This window comes from Borostomias antarcticus (genome assembly GCF_949987555.1).
Source record: "Borostomias antarcticus genome assembly, chromosome: 12".
NCBI lineage: Eukaryota > Metazoa > Chordata > Actinopteri > Stomiiformes > Stomiidae > Borostomias > Borostomias antarcticus.
In genome coordinates, this window is record NC_140245.1 from 15,513,028 (window position 1) to 15,531,320 (window position 18,293).

General features: G+C 49.6%; 1 protein-coding gene across 1 annotated transcript in view; it reads right to left on the reverse strand.

Moving 5' to 3' along the window:
• LOC311315740 (inactive dipeptidyl peptidase 10-like) overlaps positions 1-18,293 on the reverse strand; it is a gene marked incomplete at both ends in the record, with an annotated part of 77,480 nt that overhangs the window by 19,377 nt on the left and 39,810 nt on the right. The window contains 2 exons of the mRNA XM_084446443.1: positions 4,985-5,059; positions 6,497-6,591. Coding sequence (XP_084302569.1) covers positions 4,985-5,059; positions 6,497-6,591 — 170 coding nt within the window. The remainder of the gene's footprint in view (positions 1-4,984; positions 5,060-6,496; positions 6,592-18,293) is intronic.

Below are 18,293 nucleotides of genomic sequence, written 5' to 3' on the forward strand. Positions count from 1 at the left end.
AGGAGAGGAGGAGGAACACAGAGGCCTAGTAGAGGAGAGGAGGAGGAGGAACACAGAGGCGTAGTAGGACCTCATTGGCCAGTGTGAGCTGAACCACCTGCAGCTCAACATGGGGAAGACCAGGTACTGTAGATGGTGGTGGACTTCAGGAGGAAGAAGACTCAGCTGACCCCTGTTTCCATCCAGGGGGTTGATGTCGAGGTTGTCCAGTCATACAAGCACCTGGGGGTGCACCTGGACAACAGGTCCTTTGGCGTATGTAGAACAATGCTCAACATGTTCTACCAGTCTGTTGTAGCCGGTGCAATGTTCTTCGTGGTTCTGTGCTGGGGCAGATCTATAAATTGTAATTTTTCCGATCATTTATACCCAATAACAAAGGAGCTTTCATGACATCCACTTCTAATTTCATATGCTTTAATATGGAGTTGGTCCACCCCATTGCAGCTATAAGAGCTTCCACTCTACTGGGAAGACTTGTTCCCTGCATTGTGTCTGTGGGAATGTTTGTCCATTTATCCAGAAGAGCATTAGTGAGGTGAGACACTGATGTTGTTCGAGAGGGCCTTACATCACCAAGCGCAATGCCAAGCGTTGGATGGAGTGGTGTAAAGCACGCCGCCACTGGACTCTGGAGCAGTGGAAACGTGTTCTGTGGAGTGATGAATCACGCTTCTCTGTCTGGCAGTCTGATGGACTAGTCTGGGGTTGGGCGAATTCCAGGAGAACGTTACCTGCCTGACTGCATTGTGCCAACTGTAAAGTTTGGTGGAGGAGGGATAACGGTCTGGGGTTGTTTTTCTGGGGTTGGCCTAGGCCCCTTAGTTAAAGGAAATGTTAATGTTTCAGACATTTTGGACAATTCTATGCTTCCAACTTTGTGGGAATACTTTGGGAAGGCCCTTTTCTATTCCAGCAATCTTGTGTCCCAGTGCACAAAGCAAGGTCCATAAAGGCATGATTGGGTGAGGTTGGTGTGGAAAAACTTGATTGGCCAGCACAGAGCCCTGACTTCAACCAGTAGATGTGTATATCAGTGGCGGCTGGTGACTCAAAAAACTGAGGAGGACAGGAGGAAGAGAGACGAACCGCCCATGGGCGTAGGGGGTCACTGTCTCTCAATCAATCAATCAATCAAAGCTTTATTTGTATAGCGCATTTCATACCCAGAGGCAACACAATGCGCTTTACAGAGAAAAAGGGAGGTGGGCATACGACCCACCCCTACATATTCCAGAGTCAGAGTCGTCTGAACACGACAGTTCCACTGGCTGGCTATAGCCGGTAACGTTAGCTACGAGGTGCACGTCAGGTTATGGCATAGACAGGCACGCAGATTGGCTGGAGGCGCAAACTGTCGGCAACTCGTCCAAAACATTTCTAGAGACATACTGCTGCTGTTGCTGCTAATAACAACAACAATTAGCCTACTAATAAAATGAGACTGGGTCTAGACGAGTGATAACGTCATAATGTTAGATTTGGGTGGAGAGGGACTATAAAGGTTACTGGTTGCTATGGAAATTGTATAACTCTAACCATGAATTATCAACTTTTCAAAGCTAATATCAGCAATACTGTAGATGCATTTTGTTCTCAGAATTATGTTTTCTGTTGAAAGGCCGTTGAAAGGCCTCGGGGCAAGTCTTTGTGCTGTTTAAATTACCTTCGTAGAGGTAAATTCTCGGCTTTGCCTCAGGCAATTCACTCCAGTCATTTAAACAGCACAAAGACCCGCCCCTCGTTAGGTCATTTAAACAGCACAAAGACCCGCCCCTCGTTAGGTCATTTAAACAGCACAAAGACCCGCCCCTCGTTAGGTCATTTAAACAGCACAAAGACCCGCCCCTCGTTAGGTCATTTAAACAGCACAAAGACCCACCCCTCGTTAGGTCATTTAAACAGCACAAAGACCCGCCCCTCGTTAGGACATTTAAACAGCACAAAGACCCGCCCCTCGTTAGGACATTTAAACAGCACAAAGACCCGCCCCTCGTTAGGACATTTAAACAGCACAAAGACCCGCCCCTCATTCATTATCCCTTACTTTCTTGTTATGCAGTTGTTGCAGCGCAAACCATATTCATGGACGTTTATGATTTTGGTGTCTCATGCAGTATTTAGCCTTGAGTTATAGCCTACTATGGCATATCGTTTCATTTAGATATTTCTGCTATTATATCTCTTTCAGTTTCACTCCTTATTTACGAATATGAAAGCAACAGCATCTTACTAAACAAGACAACTAAGATGATTCCTGACTCTATAGTTTGGCTTGCTGGTTGTGTAGGCACACACAGTACAGTACAGACCTCACAAATGCTCTTCTGGATAAATGTGCAAAAATTCCCACAGACACACTCCACAATCTTGTAGAAAGCTTTCGCAAAGGGGGAACCAACTCTATATTAATGCCTATGAATTTAGAATGGGATGTCATGAAAGCTCCTGTCGGTGTAATGAGTAGGCGTCCCAATACTTTTATCCATATAGTGTATATACTGTACAGAAGAATAAAGAGAATAAAGAAACAACATCACACAACAGAAACAGAAACAAAACAAAGACACACCACAATCAGTCATTTCTCTCATGGTCACATCTTGTCTATCTTTCAAATGTAATGTTTTTGAACATTTTCTTAAACATGCAAAATAGTGCTAGTTTCTTTCAGTTCATTATTCCTTGTCCATAATTTGGCCCCTTTAACTGACATATATTTGTCTGTCCTCTCCCTCATGTTCAAACACTCCGTCTGGTGAATGAACAGCTGCTCTCTGATTGAAACAACCCTTGGATACAGCCAGGGTGTTCTGGTTTTATCTCTGAACATTATTTGTAGAGTATGAATTCATAAATGGTAAATGGTAAATGGACTGCACTTATATAGCGCTTTTATCCAAAGTGCTTTACAACGAAGGCCTCTCATTTACCCATTCACACAGCTGCTCCCATGCAAAATGCCGGCCTGCTCATTGGGAGCAATTTGGGATACAGTGTCTTTGCCCAAGGACACTTCGACAGGTCAGGAGAAGCCGGGATTCGAACCACCGACCCTACCATCATTGGACGACCCACTCTACCTCCTGAGCTTCAGCCGGCCCTAATACTAAGTTGGTTGGGTGATTATAATCTGTATTGACTGTTGGTACAGTATGGCTGTTTTTTGCAGTAGTTCAATCAATCAATCAAAGCTTTATTTATATAGCGCATTTCATACCCAGAGGCAACACAATGCGCTTTACAGAGAACAAGGAAGGTGGACAGACATCCCACCCCTACATATTCCAGAGGGAAGCAAAAAAACAGTAATCACCCGGGGGCCAGATAAGTGAGCTGTAAAAATTCTTCCCTGACCCCTGTCAACGAGGCGATCAAGCAAGCTCCTGGAGTATGTTTGTCTACCGGCTAAGAACATTTATAGAGCAATAAATAACATTAAATTACATTTTCAGAGTAAGAGAGGCTAATAACATCATAGGAGAGACATGGCAAACACTGGTGTATGTCTGTGTGTGCGTGAATGTGCCTGGGCCCAGATAGAGGCAGGGGTCAGGGGTAGGATCGGGGTAGGAAAAGGATACGGACCCGTGTTAGGGTGAGGGGAAGGGGATCTGAGCCCAGGACTGGTGTATGTCAGTGTGTGTGTGTGAGTAGTTGGAATTTGTACTAGTTTTTTTTTCCCCATACCACACTGTATGTAATGTATGGAATTATGAGTGATTAGGACAGAATAAATAATGGTTTATGATTCAAGATGTCCTGCGTTTTGTGCAGTATTGCAATGGATTTATCCCGTTTGGATTTGATTTATGTGAGGTTTCCAACAGAGTTGTATACAGCTTATGATTATATGTTTGGCTTTTTCCATATGAATTTCCGTCAATCAATTGCCTTCAACTTTGCATGAGGTCATCAACATCCAGGTCTCCTCCCCCTCCTCCCCATCCCTCCCCCTCCCTCCACCTCCTCCCCCTCCAGGTCTCCTCCCCCTCCTCCCCCTCCATGTCCCCCCCCCCTCCCTCCCCCTCCAGGTCTCCTCCCCCTCCCTCCCCCTCCAGGTCTCCTCCCCATCCCTCCCCCTCCAGGTCTCCTCCCCCTCCCTCCCCCTCCAGGTCCCCCCCCCTCCCTCCCCCTCCAGGTCTCCTCCCCTCCCTCCCCCTCCAGGTCTCCTCCCCCTCCCTCCCCCACCAGGTCTCCTCCCCTCCTCCCCCTCCAGGTATCCTCCCCCTCCAGGTATCCTCCCCCTCCAGGTCTCCTCCCCTCCCTCCCCCTCCAGGTCTCCCCCCCTCCCTCCCCCTCCAGGTCTCCTCCCCTCCCTCCCCCTCCAGGTCTCCTCCCCCTCCCTCCCCCTCCAGGTCTCCCTCCCTCCCCCTCCAGGTCTCCTCCCCCTCCCTCCCCCACCAGGTCTCCTCCCCTCCCTCCCCCTCCTCCCCCTCCAGGTCTCCTCCCCCTCCAGGTCTCCTCCCCCTCCCTCCCCCACCAGGTCTCCTCCCCTCCCCCTCCAGGTATCCTCCCCCTCCAGGTCTCCTCCCCCTCCAGGTCTCCTCCCCTCCCTCCCCCTCCAGGTCTCCCCCCCTCCCTCCCCCTCCAGGTCTCCTCCCCCTCCGTCCCCCACCAGGTCTCCTCCCCTCCCTCCCCCTCCTCCCCCTCCAGGTCTCCTCCCCCTCCCTCCCCTTCCTCCCCCTCCAGGTCTCCTCCCCCTCCAGGTCTCCTCCCCCTCCCTCCCCTTCCTCCCCCTCCAGGTCTCCTCCCCCTCCAGGTCTCCTCCCCCTCCCTCCCCTTCCTCCCCCTCCAGGTCTCCTCCCCCTCCAGGTCTCCTCCCCCTCCCTCCCCTTCCTCCCCCTCCAGGTATCCTCCCCCTCCAGGTCTCCTCCCCCTCCCTCCCCCTCCCCCACCAGGTCTCCTCCCCTCCCTCCCCCTCCTCCCCCTCCAGGTCTCCTCCCCCTCCCTCCCCCTCCAGTGTGCACAGGAGCGAACCCACCTGTTTGACATCGTAGGCGAAGAGCACATACTTCATGTCTGGAGAAACTGAATACTTTGCAACCTTGAAAGCCACCTAGGACAGAGAGAGAGAGAAAGTTTACCATCAATAAACCTCAGACAGAGAGAAGGTTTACCATCAATAAACCTCAGACAGAGAGAAGGTTTACCATCAATAAACCTCAGACAGAGAGAAGGTTTACCATCAATAAACCTCAGACAGAGAGAAGGTTTACCATCAATAAAACAGTTACTCCTAAAATTATGACAGAAGGACGGGGTGATTAGCTGCTACAGAACTGTGTCACACTCTGCCCTGCTCCTCCTGACCCCGCCCTGCTCCTCCTGACCCTGCTCCTCCTAACCCTGCTCCTCCTGACCCCGCTCTGCTCCTCCTGACCCCGCCCTGATCCTCCTGACCCCGCCCTGCTCCTCCTGACCCTGCCCTGCTCCTCCTGACCCCGCCCTGCTCCTCCTGACCCTGCTCCTCCTGACCCCGCTCTGCTCCTCCTGACCCCACCCTGATCCTCCTGACCCCGCCCTGCTCCTCCTGACCCTGCCCAGATCCTCCTGACCCCGCCCTGCTCCTCCTGACCCCACCCTGCTCCTCCTGACCCTGCTCCTCCTGACCCCGGTCTGCTCCTCCTGACCACGCCCTGATCCTCCTGACCCCGCCCTGCTCCTCCTGACCCTGCCCTGCTCCTCCTGACCCCGCCCTGCTCCTCCTGACCCCACCCTGCTCCTCCTGACCCTGCCCTCCTGTTTCCTGTGCGTTCCCTCTCCTTGTGTGCCCCCTGTTGGTTCTGCTGAGCTGTCTTCTTGTTTCAGTTAACCCTTTACTGTCTGCTCTCCTGATTGTTTTGCCCTGTGTCTTGGGTTAAGTGAAGGAGAACATTTTGGTCGGTGGATGCTCCAGCCATGTGTGTGTGTGTGTGTGTGTGTGTGTGTTTTGGCATTGCCGCCTACATAGTGTCATGTGTGTGTGCCCTCCTGTTTCCTTGGTTCGTTGTCAGAGTGTGTGTGTCTGGTCCGTGTTCTACATTGCCCTTGTGTTTCAGTTTTTGGATTATTTTTGCATTATTTATGGATTAGACTCACTGAGCCTTCTTCACCTGCCTTCCGAGTCCTGAAATTGGGTGAGAAATGCACCTCGATCTTGGGTCACGGGAGATATTATTGTGATGGAAGAATCCTGATGCTTATTCTCCACTAAATCATGTGACTGGAATGTCTAAATACCCCCCCCCCCACACACACACACACACACACACATACATACTCACATATATAATTAAAAGGCAAGCAAACCCACATCTATTGTGTAACTAACATACAGTACAACCATTAACCATAATACAACCAATTACATGACTCACGCAATTATCACATTTGAGACAAAGAGATGTATCTTTAAAAAAGAGCTTGTCTTTTTATATAGTTCTGCAATTGTATTCCAAATGAAATGAGTCCCATTGAGATCATGGAGTGGGTCCACAAGACCTTACAAACTCACAAATGTGCTGTTCCTCAGGACAACGTCCGTCTTGTTGGAGGCAAAGTTGAACTTGATCACATGGCCGTCTCTGTTCCTGTACAGAACGTCAGAATCTGCGCAGTGAGGGAACGAGAGATGTTAGTCATGATCTGCACAGCGCGCTCGCATCACACTGCATTTCACACCCTAGCCTAGGAGTAAATACACAGGCGAGGCGTTACCAGGTGCCCATCGCTATCAACGAACCAGCTTGTCAGGTGCAATGTTTGGCCTCTCTCTTCTGGGATGACACATCTCCAGACCCATCTGCCCGGCCTGCGCTGACTAGTGATGTGCGTCGACTACCCTACGCCTGTGAGCAAGCAATCCTCAGGGGCAACTCTCTCTCTTTCTCTATGTCTGTCCATCCCTCCCTCCCTCTCTCCCTCCCGCCCTCTATCTCTCTCTCCCCTCTCCCCCCCCTCTCTCTCCCTCCCTCTCTCTCTCTCTCTCCCCCCCCCTCTCTCTCTCTCCCTCTCTCTCTCCCTCTTTCTCTCTCTCCCCCTCCCTCCCTCCCTCCCTCCCTTTCTCTCCCCCTCCCTCTCTCTCTCTCCCCCTCCCTCTCTCCCTCCCTCCCTCTCTCCCAGCTCCACTGGCCACTGGAGCACCAGGCTGACCTGAATCCACATTAATTCAATGTTGTCCTTAAGTTCTGCATTAGAAAAAATATCTTGAACTATCGCCCCAGGCAACGGCTTGAAGGTGTAGAAATGTGCCAGGGATCTGGTTCTCTCCGTCCTGGTGAGGTAGCTAGCTAGCTACGCTGCTGGAGCAAGACTGCGTTAAACCACGGCTGAAAAACAATGGTTGGCATCTTCCGTGGCACCACACAAGAGGATATGGGAGACAGATTTGAATGAGGTAGCAGATCTTCCGTGGCACCACACAAGAGGATATGGGAGACAGATTTGAATGAGGTAGCAGATCTTCCGTGGCACCACACAAGAGGATATGGGAGACAGATTTTAATGAGGTAGCAGGGTCTGTTATCCACCCACAAGCACCAACATAAAAGAAAAAAGTATAAATGTTATTAATAGTTTAGATCTATTCACACCTCTTAGCCAACATGAAAAGTCTTCTGACATTTCTCCTGTCAGAATCAGAATTTGTTTTATTGCCATTGTAGTTTTTCAACGTACTAGGAATTTGCTTTCGGGCATGGTTCATAACATGGGGACAACATTGGACAGGGTGCAGGGATGAGATAGACGAGACAGGACAGTGCAGAGACAGGACAGTGCAAACAGCAAGTACAAAATACGAGTCAAAGGCACAACAAAGGAGTGGTGATGTTCATGCACCTTTCCTGGTGTGAAAAACCGAGAAACTATTGGTATTCAATTCACACTGACCGCTGCCAGAATGATTATCAATATAGAGCTGGACTTCCACCTTTATCTTCTCAGTTCTCAGGCAGCCGACTTCTTGCCCCCAGAGATGATCACCCTTGACTTGCATAGTCCTAACATCCCTTTCTTGGATATTTCAGTATGTGTGATATTATTGATTGAAAACCGTTCCCTCAGAAGAAGCCCATATACTGTTTTCCTGTTCATTGAGACTATGTATCTGTATACTGTAATTATAATGTAGATTACAGTTATATGTCACTGTAGATCTACACGTTGCCTGCTCATGTTTCCTTCTCATTACTTTTCTCATTTTATTTTCTCTCTTTGTTTAAAATAATGACTTGTTTATGTATGTTTTATATGTTTTGGTTATTTTGTGTGGACATTCTCTCTAGTTGTCTTTTTTATGTCTGCCCAAGTCTTGTTTTTTATTTATTTTATTTATCCTTTATTTAACCAGAAGATGTCCCATTGAGATACAGGATCTCTTCTTCCAGGGAGTCCTGGCCAAGACAATGTGTATTCTGTGTATTCTGTAATGTGTATTCTGTGTGTGTGTTGTATGTGTGTTTATTTGTATGTCTTTTTGTAAGTATATGTTTTTTACATTAGATTATGTACTGTACACACATAATGGTATTTACTTTATCCACATTTCTGCCCCTTTTTTTTTAGGGGGGGGATGCTTGTTATTTGGCATACTTAGCATTCTCTGTATGTTAAAATAATTTTGTTTTCATACCGACTAGGCATATGTACTGTAGGATGTGATTTATACAGTTAACACACGTGCTGTACAGTATTTCAGTGCTTACCCAGAAAGCAAGCGGATCTGGGCCATATACAGGCCAGATCTGGCCCTTGTGGCTTAGTTCCGGCCCATATATGGGCCAGAATTATAAAACATCCGCTTTCTATCTGGGTAGGTATGGAGGACACTGCTGGTAACATTGCTAACAATAGCATTACCACTGAGAACTCAAAACTCAAATCAAAGGCCTCGATACAGCATTGTTTGACCCCAATCAAATCATAAGTGGTTCACCCAGTTTACTGTGTCTGATTCACTTTTGTTAACAGGAATGTTAAGTGGTGTCCTTAGTCGAACTACTGATGCAACATTCCAAATGCTCCAAGGCCCCTTTCCCTTTTAGTTTAAAATTCAGAACTAACGTAACGTAACTAATGAAAACAGATTAAAAAATTTTTTTTTTTTAAATCCACCAAACAAAGCTTCGTTTTAGAGGACATTGTGATATCACACTGTCTGCTTACTGTCAACTTAGCATTCCTTAGACATCCATTACTTCAGTGGGATGGTGCCTAAGGTGTTGCCTGGGGTATGGTTGTATAGTATCTGATATATCCATGGGGGTGTTGTATCTGGGGTATGGTTCTATAGGGCTTATCCACAGGGGCCTGTTTGAGAGAGACCTGAGGCAGCTCCATGTCACCTCTCTCTCATACAGGATGAGTCTTGAGTGATAGCTCTCACATTGATACACTAGATCGAGGTACATCAGATGAGAGAAACCGTCAGTGCTCTCAGATCACTGACCCACTTGCCTGATGTCAATGCAAGGAGCAGCGCGGTCTAGATAGAGAGCCACCTGAGGAAGACCTGCTCCACTGGTTCAAACGACGCTTCTCATAGTGCGTTCAGAACCAAGAGCAAATCCCAAGGTGGCGCCGTAGGTTTACGCACTGGGCGAAGACGGCGCACGCCGGTCAGAAACGCGGAAATAGCGCATGCATACACTGTGATAGTGGACGCCGCTAAACCGTCTCCATGATCCATCAGGTGTTGAAGAAATTCCAAGATCATCTCAACCGAGCAGGACTCGGGAGCAATGTCCCTCTCTTCACACCAGCGCGTAAAAGAGGAAACTGTGTACTGATCACAGCCGAAGAGAGTCCTCTACCAGAAAATCTCCACCGGTCAAGAGCCAGGCCGCCAGTGGCCGCCCCCAGAACCGGAGGCATGTAAATCGAGCCCTCCGCCTGGGACAGCGTGTTCGGCCACTGAGGGATGAGCCACTGGTCCACAGACGTCATGGCCATCACCTGTGCATACCATCTTTCCCAGTGTTGGTCCAGCGCAATCAGAATCACTGATAGACCCTCCGACCGTACTCTGGCAAGTAACGGTAGGACTAATCCCACCGGTGGGAAGGCATGCAGCAGCACCTTCAGCCAGGGGGCGTGAGCGAACGCGTCCACCCCCAGCGGAGGCTGGTCCTGAACCAGAACCAGACGGGACACTTTGCGTTCTCTCTCGAAGCGAAGAGATCCACCTCGGCCCTGCCGAACCGTGCCCAGAGCTGAGCCACAATCTGAGGATGTAGGCTCCACTCGCCCGGATGAGGCCCACCCTAGTCCGCTCCGACATTCAGGCGGCCGGTGAAGTGCCGGCGACCGAACTCCCCCTTGCCGGTTAATGTAAGCTACTGTGGTCTGGTTGTCTGACCGCACCAGCACATCGCGCCCCCTGACCAGGTGGGCGAAGTGCCGCAACACCAGCGGCACCGTCTCTAATTCTAGGGGGTTGATCCCAGACAGCAATCCGATTAGGGCCATATACAGGCCAGATCTTGCACTTGTGGCTTAGTTCCGGCCCATATATGGCCCAGATCCGCTAGCTATCTGGGATGTGGCGCTGTTCCCCGGTGGCCCACAAACCACCTACGGCCTGGGACAGACATGTACCATCCCAGCCATCTAGAGACGTGTCTGTGAAAACGTTGACGTGAGCCGACACTCTGCCTATTGGAACGCCGTCCGCTATGACTCGCTGGTCCCTCCAATAGCTGAGTTCCGCTTCCAATGACCTCTGTGCCCGCACAAGGCGCTGTCTGTGTCTCACAGGACCTAGATGGAGCCGTGCGAATCACCTCTGGGTGCGTCTCAGGTGTCTCAGCTGTAACCAGCTGTCCAGGAGGCAATTCTCCTGCCAGATTGTTAAGCGGTTTGAAAGAGATTGTGGCACCAGTTTGATGAATCAACTTAATTCACCTTGGCCCTGACTGCCACCGGACAGCGGAGAAACTCTGCTGTCCTGGTCACAGGCGGGCCCGTCCTCGAAAGGGACATGAAAAATCCCCATAGGAAGTTCCATGTCCTGATTCAGTCTGAGGGTGAATGGCATTCCTGCTGAGAAGCACTTCAAGTGAGTCTACAGCGTCCACATTACTGACAACCCGCCGTCGATTTGCCCATTCAGACAAAGAGGCGGAGTCTCGTAATTCAGGGAATCTTGTCACCACATTTGAATATTTATCCTTCGTCTGCTCAGTGCTCAACGCTGCTAGTGATGGCAAAAAGCAATGAGACCCAGACAGTCCACAACTGTTATGCTCAATATCAGCTCGCAAGCTAGCCGGCGCATGCATGTTGTGAGAGAGGGGCCAGGCAGAGGAAGAGGAGGAAGGAGACAAATGGCAAATATATGAGGGTCTATATGAGGGTCTACAGTAGGTGTACACATATGGTGCACTGTTAACTGCTACAGTTAGGAGATAGGTATAGGTACTGCATCTGTAACACGCTCCCCATCCAGTTGTTACACTGGCCCGGAGCGCCATTCACACACCAATGGCAGCAGCTGCCATGCAAGGCGCTTGCCTGCTCATTGGGAGCAATTTGGGGTTCACTGTCTTGCCCAAGGACACTTCGACAGGTAGTCAGGAGGAGCCGGGATTCGAACCACCGACCCTACGATCACTGAACGACCCGCTCTACCAACTGAGCTATACCGCTCAAAACAAGGTTTGAGGTTGTGACATGGCCACAGCTCTTTTCTGTCCTGTTAACTGCTACAGTTAGGAGATGGAACAAGGTTTGAGGTTGTGACATGGCCACAGCTCTTTTCTGTCCTGGCCACACAGTGAACTGGCCCGACATCAGGACTGCATATATTTCACCATAGGCTCAAAACTCACCTCTTCAAGAAGTACTACCAGGATTGTCCCTCTTAAGCACCTATTGTTTAGTTTTTTAGTTATTTACTTTTTCACTTTATTGTACCTTAAGCACTAGTTTTTACTCTTAGTAACTTGTTTAGAAAGGAGATGCACTTGTGAATTCTGGTGAATAGTAGTACTCTAACTTCGTATGTTAAATGCAATTATATAAATCACTTTGGATAAAAGTTTCAGCTACTGTAAATGATTAATGTAATGCGAGCAGCCAAAGAGATGTCATGCTGTTGCTAACTAGCCAAATAATGAATCTTAGCTGTGTTGCTCAAAGTTGATGTTTGAGGGTGGATGTAATTTTATTGGTTGAAATTGGTTCAGTCAAACTACTGTACGTAAGCACACATTTTGTTTTACATGAAACGTGATTGGATTTTGATAGAATACTGTGGCAACCTGGGGCCCGCACAACCCAAAATGGCTGCCTGTGCCACTATAAGTGTCCGCTAGCTGTGGGACTGCAGTTCCCAGATACACAGACTAACAGACTAACAAGACAGGTGGTAACCAATCAAACAATCAGTGGCACAGGTGTCCTCTCAATCAGAGTCAATATAGCCAGTTGTAGTCCTAGGGTCTGCTATTGGTGGAGACATTGCTGTTGCACTATAGGATTGTGAGTAGTGTATTTTTTCCTGTATGAACAGCAGGAGTTTAAGGGGTCATATTTCATAATACTGTCAAAAATATAGTGTTCAAGATAAAGCTCTAAAACATTTCACACTACATCTACCATGTCATAACATTTTAATCATTTTTTTTCATGAACATTGGAGATTTATTGAGGGATAATTTGCAGTAGCTGCATACAGTATACTGTTTACAGTTAAATATGTTGATGCGCTGTGGCCTCAATTTTTGATATTTTATCAAAGATCGTTTGTGGAGGACTGTCTGAAGATGTAGTGTAGCAATTGGGGTGTCAATTGACCAAAGCATGTGGGAGGAGTAGGGTTTGATAGGTTTTACAGTTTTTGAGAAAAACAGAGTGATGGGCTTCATAATTCCTGCCAGCTCAAAGCACATGGAAGTTTCTGCTCACTTGGGCCTACATGCAGGTGGAGGTTGCACAGTGATAGCATGTACTGTTGATTTGTTATGATTCTTTTTTTAAGTTTTAAACTTTAGACTTTTGGCCCCCTATGCCAGTTGAGGACTTCTGGCATAGGACTGGACCTACATGATGAAGAAGAAGAAGAATATTGGCAAATACAAGAGGGTTCCGGCAGCTAAGACTGCCCGGCCCCTAATTAAAAACATTAAATAATTGATTGCATAAGTCGTCTATTCACCCCTACACTCTTGCACAATACATTATCTTCAAAGTCGCATAATTAGTGGAATGGACTGCACCTACGCACAGATGAGGTATTTTATATGATTTCAGAATGAAGACACACGTCCTTGGCTGATCCCACAGTACACCATGAAGACCAAGGAACACTCCCCACAGATCCAGGATAAGGTTCTTGAAAAACACCAATCAGGAGAAGGGTTTAAGAACGTCAACAAGGGATTGAATATCCCCCAAGCACAGTTAAACCTCTTTCCAACCAGCCTATTTTTCATGCCCACAATGAATATAGAATATCTCCACAACCACAAGGACCATTATAATAATATGGGCATCAAATGAAAGCTAACACATTTGGGGAGGCTGCAGAAGTGTCAGAATCAAAATCGATGTTACTGTGTCAAGCAAATAAGAGTACAAAATCTTCTTTTTGATCATTGTCTATAAAAAAAAAAACAGTTTTCAGAGTGAATATCAGCCTGGAAACTTGAGATAATATCACAAATCAACTAGGAATCATTATTACAGTGTATAATCAGTACCTGTACCAAGTTAGATGCTAGTAATGTGAGCCAGTGCAACTTGAGAGGTTTTAATACAGTCATGTCCAGGCGGACAACCAACTACTACGTATCACACTGTAAAACTAATTATATTTCACTGACATGTCACTATAGGTATATATTCCATCCAAATTGTGAAAAAAAGCAATTTCCATCCAGTGGTCCATATACTAGGCCATACTGGGCATTCATTCACAATTATTTGGCCTACATGTGACATCAATGTGACAATGACATCAATGAGAGCTTCCACTATAATGGATCTCAATGGAATGGAGGCATTGTCTATCTTTTTTTTTTGAGAGAGAGAGAGAATAGGTTCAACTGTGAATCTGCCTAGAACAGGCCTTCCTCAAAAACTCAGTTACCGTGTGAGGTGGGTCACAGAGAGGCCACCAGGAAGCCACCAGGAAGCTACTCTGAAAGGGGCTAGTCTTCCCTGGCTGAGATGGGAGAAACGACAGCCTGGACCCTCCACACATCTGGGTTTAATGGACCCTTCACACATCTGGGCTTAATGGACCCTTCACACATCTGGGCTTAATGGACCCTTAAAAAGTGTAGCCTACAATAATCTATGGATCTATTATGGTACACAACAACTGTACTTGGCCAAGCTAATTAATTGGTCAAAAGGTGTATAATCATGATTGTGTAACATTATTTCTGAGCAATTGCATTCGGGAAAATATGTTTCAATGAGGAATGATTGTACGGTAGCCTAATTTAGCATGGTGGCATCGGCGCAGTGGCTAGGTTTCTGTGCAAAACTAGAATGGAGAAATAAGACGCCTCCTTCCCTCCACTAGTCTGGGGGTCCACCTTGGGCAAGTGGTAGTACCCCCTAGCCCGCCTACCTGGGGTTACAGGTAAAAAAAACTCTGATGAATGAACAACTAAAAGGAAGAGAGACCCAGCCCGGAGGAAGCCCGGGGCCCTTGTCTGGAGCCAGGCCCAGACGGAGGGCCCGCATGCGAGCGCCTGGTGGCCGGGCTTACCATGGAGCCCGGCCGGGCCCAGCCCGAACAAGCAACGTGGAGACACCATCTCATCCTCCATCATCCCGTGGACCCACCACCCGCGGGAGGAATTGTCGGGGTCGGTGAAGGCGGGATGCAACGATGGACCGGACCCGGGCGGCAAAGGCTGGCTCTGGGGACATGGAACGTGACCTCGCTGGGGGGGAAGGAGCCGGAGCTTGTGAGGGAGGTGGAGCGATACCAATTACACCTGGTGGGGCTAAGCACCGGCGCCGGAACCAAACTCCTGGATAGGGGTTGGACCCTGTTCTTCTCCGGAGTTGCTCACAGTATGAGGCGTAAGGCAGGTGTGGCTATACTAGCTAGCCCCCAGCTGAGCGCCTCTGTGCTGGAGTTCACCCCAGTGGAGTGCGCCTTAGGACTGTGGGGGGGTAGACTCTGACTGTGGTTTGTGCTTATGCACCGAACAGCAGTTCAGAGTACTCGGCCTTCCTGCAGACCCTAAGTGGAGTCCTATTTGGGGCTCCTGCAGGGGACTCCACTGTCCTACTGGGGGACTTCTATGCACACGTAGGCAATGATGGAGAAACTTGGAGGGGCGTGATTGGGAGGCATGGCCACCACGATCTGAACCCGAGTGGTGTTTTGTTGTTGGACTGGGACTGATGAGATCCGTCCAGAAATGCTGAAGGCGCTGGGTGTTGAGGGGCTGTCTTGGTTGACACGCCTCTTTAACATTGCGTGGAAGTCTGGGTTAGTGGCAAAGGAGTGGCAGACTGGGGTGGTGGTCCCAATATTCAAAAAAGGGGACCAGAGGGTGTGTGCCAATTATAGACGCATCACATTACTCAGCCTCCCAGGGAAAGTGTACTCCAAGGTGCTGGAAAGGAGGGTCCGGCCGATAGTCGAACCTCAGATCGAAGAGGAACAATGCGGATTTCGTCCTGGTCGTGAAACCACCGACTAGCTCTTCACTCTCGTGAGGATCTTGGAGGGGGCTTGGGAGTTTGCCCAACCTGTCTACATGTGTTTTGTGGACTTGGAGAAGGCTTATGACCGGGTCCCTCGAGAGGTCTTGTGGAGGGTTATGTGGGAGTATGAGGTGAGGGGGTCCCTACTTAGGACCATCCATACCTGTACACCCAGAGCGAGAGCTGTGTCCGGGTCCTCGGCAGTAAGTCGTCTTCCTTTCCGGTGGGGGTTGGCCTCCGCCAGGGCTGCGCTTTGTCACCAATCCTGTTTGTGATTTTCATGGACAGTATATCGAGGCGTAGCCGTGGGGAGGTTGGTTTGCAGTTCGGTGAACTGGGGATCACGTCGCTGCTATTTGCAGATGATGTGGTCCTGATGGCATCATCTGCCTGCGACTTCCAGCACTCTCTGGATAGGTTCGCAACTAAGTGTGAGGCGGCTGGGATGAGAATCAGCACTTATAAATCTGAGGCCATGGTTCTCAGCAGGAAACCGGTGGCCTGTCCGCTCCGAGTAGGAAATTAGTCCTTACCCAAAGTGAAGGAGTTCAAGTATCTGGGGGTCTTGTTCACGAGTGAGGGAACCATGGAGAGGGAGTTTGGCCGGAGAATCGGAGCAGCTGGACCGGTTCTGCAGTCGCTTTACCGCACTGTTGTGATGAAAAGAGAGCTGAGCCAAAAGGCAAAGCTCTCGATCTACCGGTCTATCTTCGTCCCCACCCTCACCTATGGTCATGAAGGATGGGTCATGACCGAAAGAACGAGATCACGGATACAAGCGGCCGAAATGAGTTTTCTCCGGAGGGTGGCTGGGGTCTCCCTGAGAGATCGGGTGAGAAGTTCAGTCATCCGGGAGAGACTCGGAATAGAGCCGCTGCTCCTTTGCGTCGAAAGGAGCCAGTTGAGGTGGTTCGGGCATCTAGTGAGGATGCCTTCTGGGCGCCTCCCTAGGGAGATGTTCCAGGCGTGTCCGGCTGGGAGGAGGCCGCGGGATAGACCCAGGACTAGGTGGCGGGACTACATCTTCGCACTGGCCTGTGAGCGGCTAAAGATTCCCCAGGCAGAGCTGGTTGATGCTGCTAGGGAAAGGGATGTCTGGGGCCCCCTGCTGGAGCTGCTGCCTCCGCGACCCGACCCCGGATAAGCGGATGAAGATGGATGGATGGATGGCATCGGCGCTACACGGTTGTGCTGCAGATAATACTGTAATGCTCTCACTTGGGGAGATGCAGGAGGAAGTTTAGTCTTCGTATTCGTGGTTTATTAAACACAAAACAGTGGTGGCAAAGCAACAACAATTTAGTCAAACCCAAATGCAGCAACTGTCTCTCTTTCAGGTTCATGCATGGAGAGAGAGGGAAAGAGAGAGAGAAAGGGAAAGAGAGAGGCATCTGTTTAATTGAGAAGGCATATGCCAGCGCTCCGTATAATACTGGTTTCAGATTAAGGTGAGAGCGAGAGAGCGAGAGAGCGAGAGAGGGAGAGAGGAAGAGAGGGAGAGAGAGCAAGAGAGGAAGAGAGGGAGAGAGAGAGGGAGAGAGGGAGGGAGTGACGACTGGGATCCAGGAGGTCATCTCACCCAGGGGACAGAGCCGCCATGTCTCAGGAAGGGAGAAGGGGGAGTTGCGGACAGCTCCTGACATCCAGTATAGGGGAGTATATTCCTCGCATTAAACGGCCATTTCCAATGACACGGGGAGGGAGACGTGGGAGGCAGCAGTGGGGCGATGTTGATTATTGATCAAGGAAGCTAGCTGACCAAGTAGGCTGAATCCTCATATCTTTGTTCATCCGTGGGCGAGGAGAGAAGACAGAATTTTGAACAGGGTCGGCCATTTGGAAGAATTGTTTGTCACAGTATACTCAAGTACATTTGACTCAACACATGTATGGGCGACACCTTATCACACACACACACACACACACACACACACACACACACACACACACATGCACCAGGGTGGCCGGTTCAATGTTTCCCTGCTCTTAACCCATCTCGTCGTCCTTCCCCCGAGGACATCTGGGAGCGGACAGGAGGCAGCGAGCGTGAGGACACGTCCGGGGACCAAGCGCTCCTGTCCGTCTCCCTCAGGGACACGTCCGGGGACCGAGCGCTCCTCTCCGTCTCCCTCAGGGACACGTCCGGGGACCGAGCGCTCCTCTCCGTCTCCCTCAGGGACACGTCCGGGGACCGAGCGCTCCTCTCCGTCTCCCTCAGGGACACGTCCGGGGACCGAGCGCTCCTCTCCGTCTCCCTCAGGGACACGTCCGGGGACCGAGCGCTCCTCTCCGTCTCCCTCAGGGACACGTCCGGGGACCGAGCGCTCCTCTCCGTCTCCCTCAGGGACACGTCCGGGGACCGAGCGCTCCTGTCCGTCTTCCTCAGGGACGGACAGAGTCAGCGGTCGGTGCTCCTGTGTGTTTTTCGTTCTGGGTTATTTTTGCGAACACAGGGAGAACATGCAAACTCTACCTAGAAAGGCCCGGGGAATACCCCACAGGGATACCGGTTACTTAGTGTTGAGTCAGTGTGGTCAGAGAGTGGGTCGACCATCTGACCTTTACTTGCCCTTTCAGCCGGCTACTGCTAATGATGACATCATTAGGCAAATATATTCATTCTCGTCATTAAAATGCTC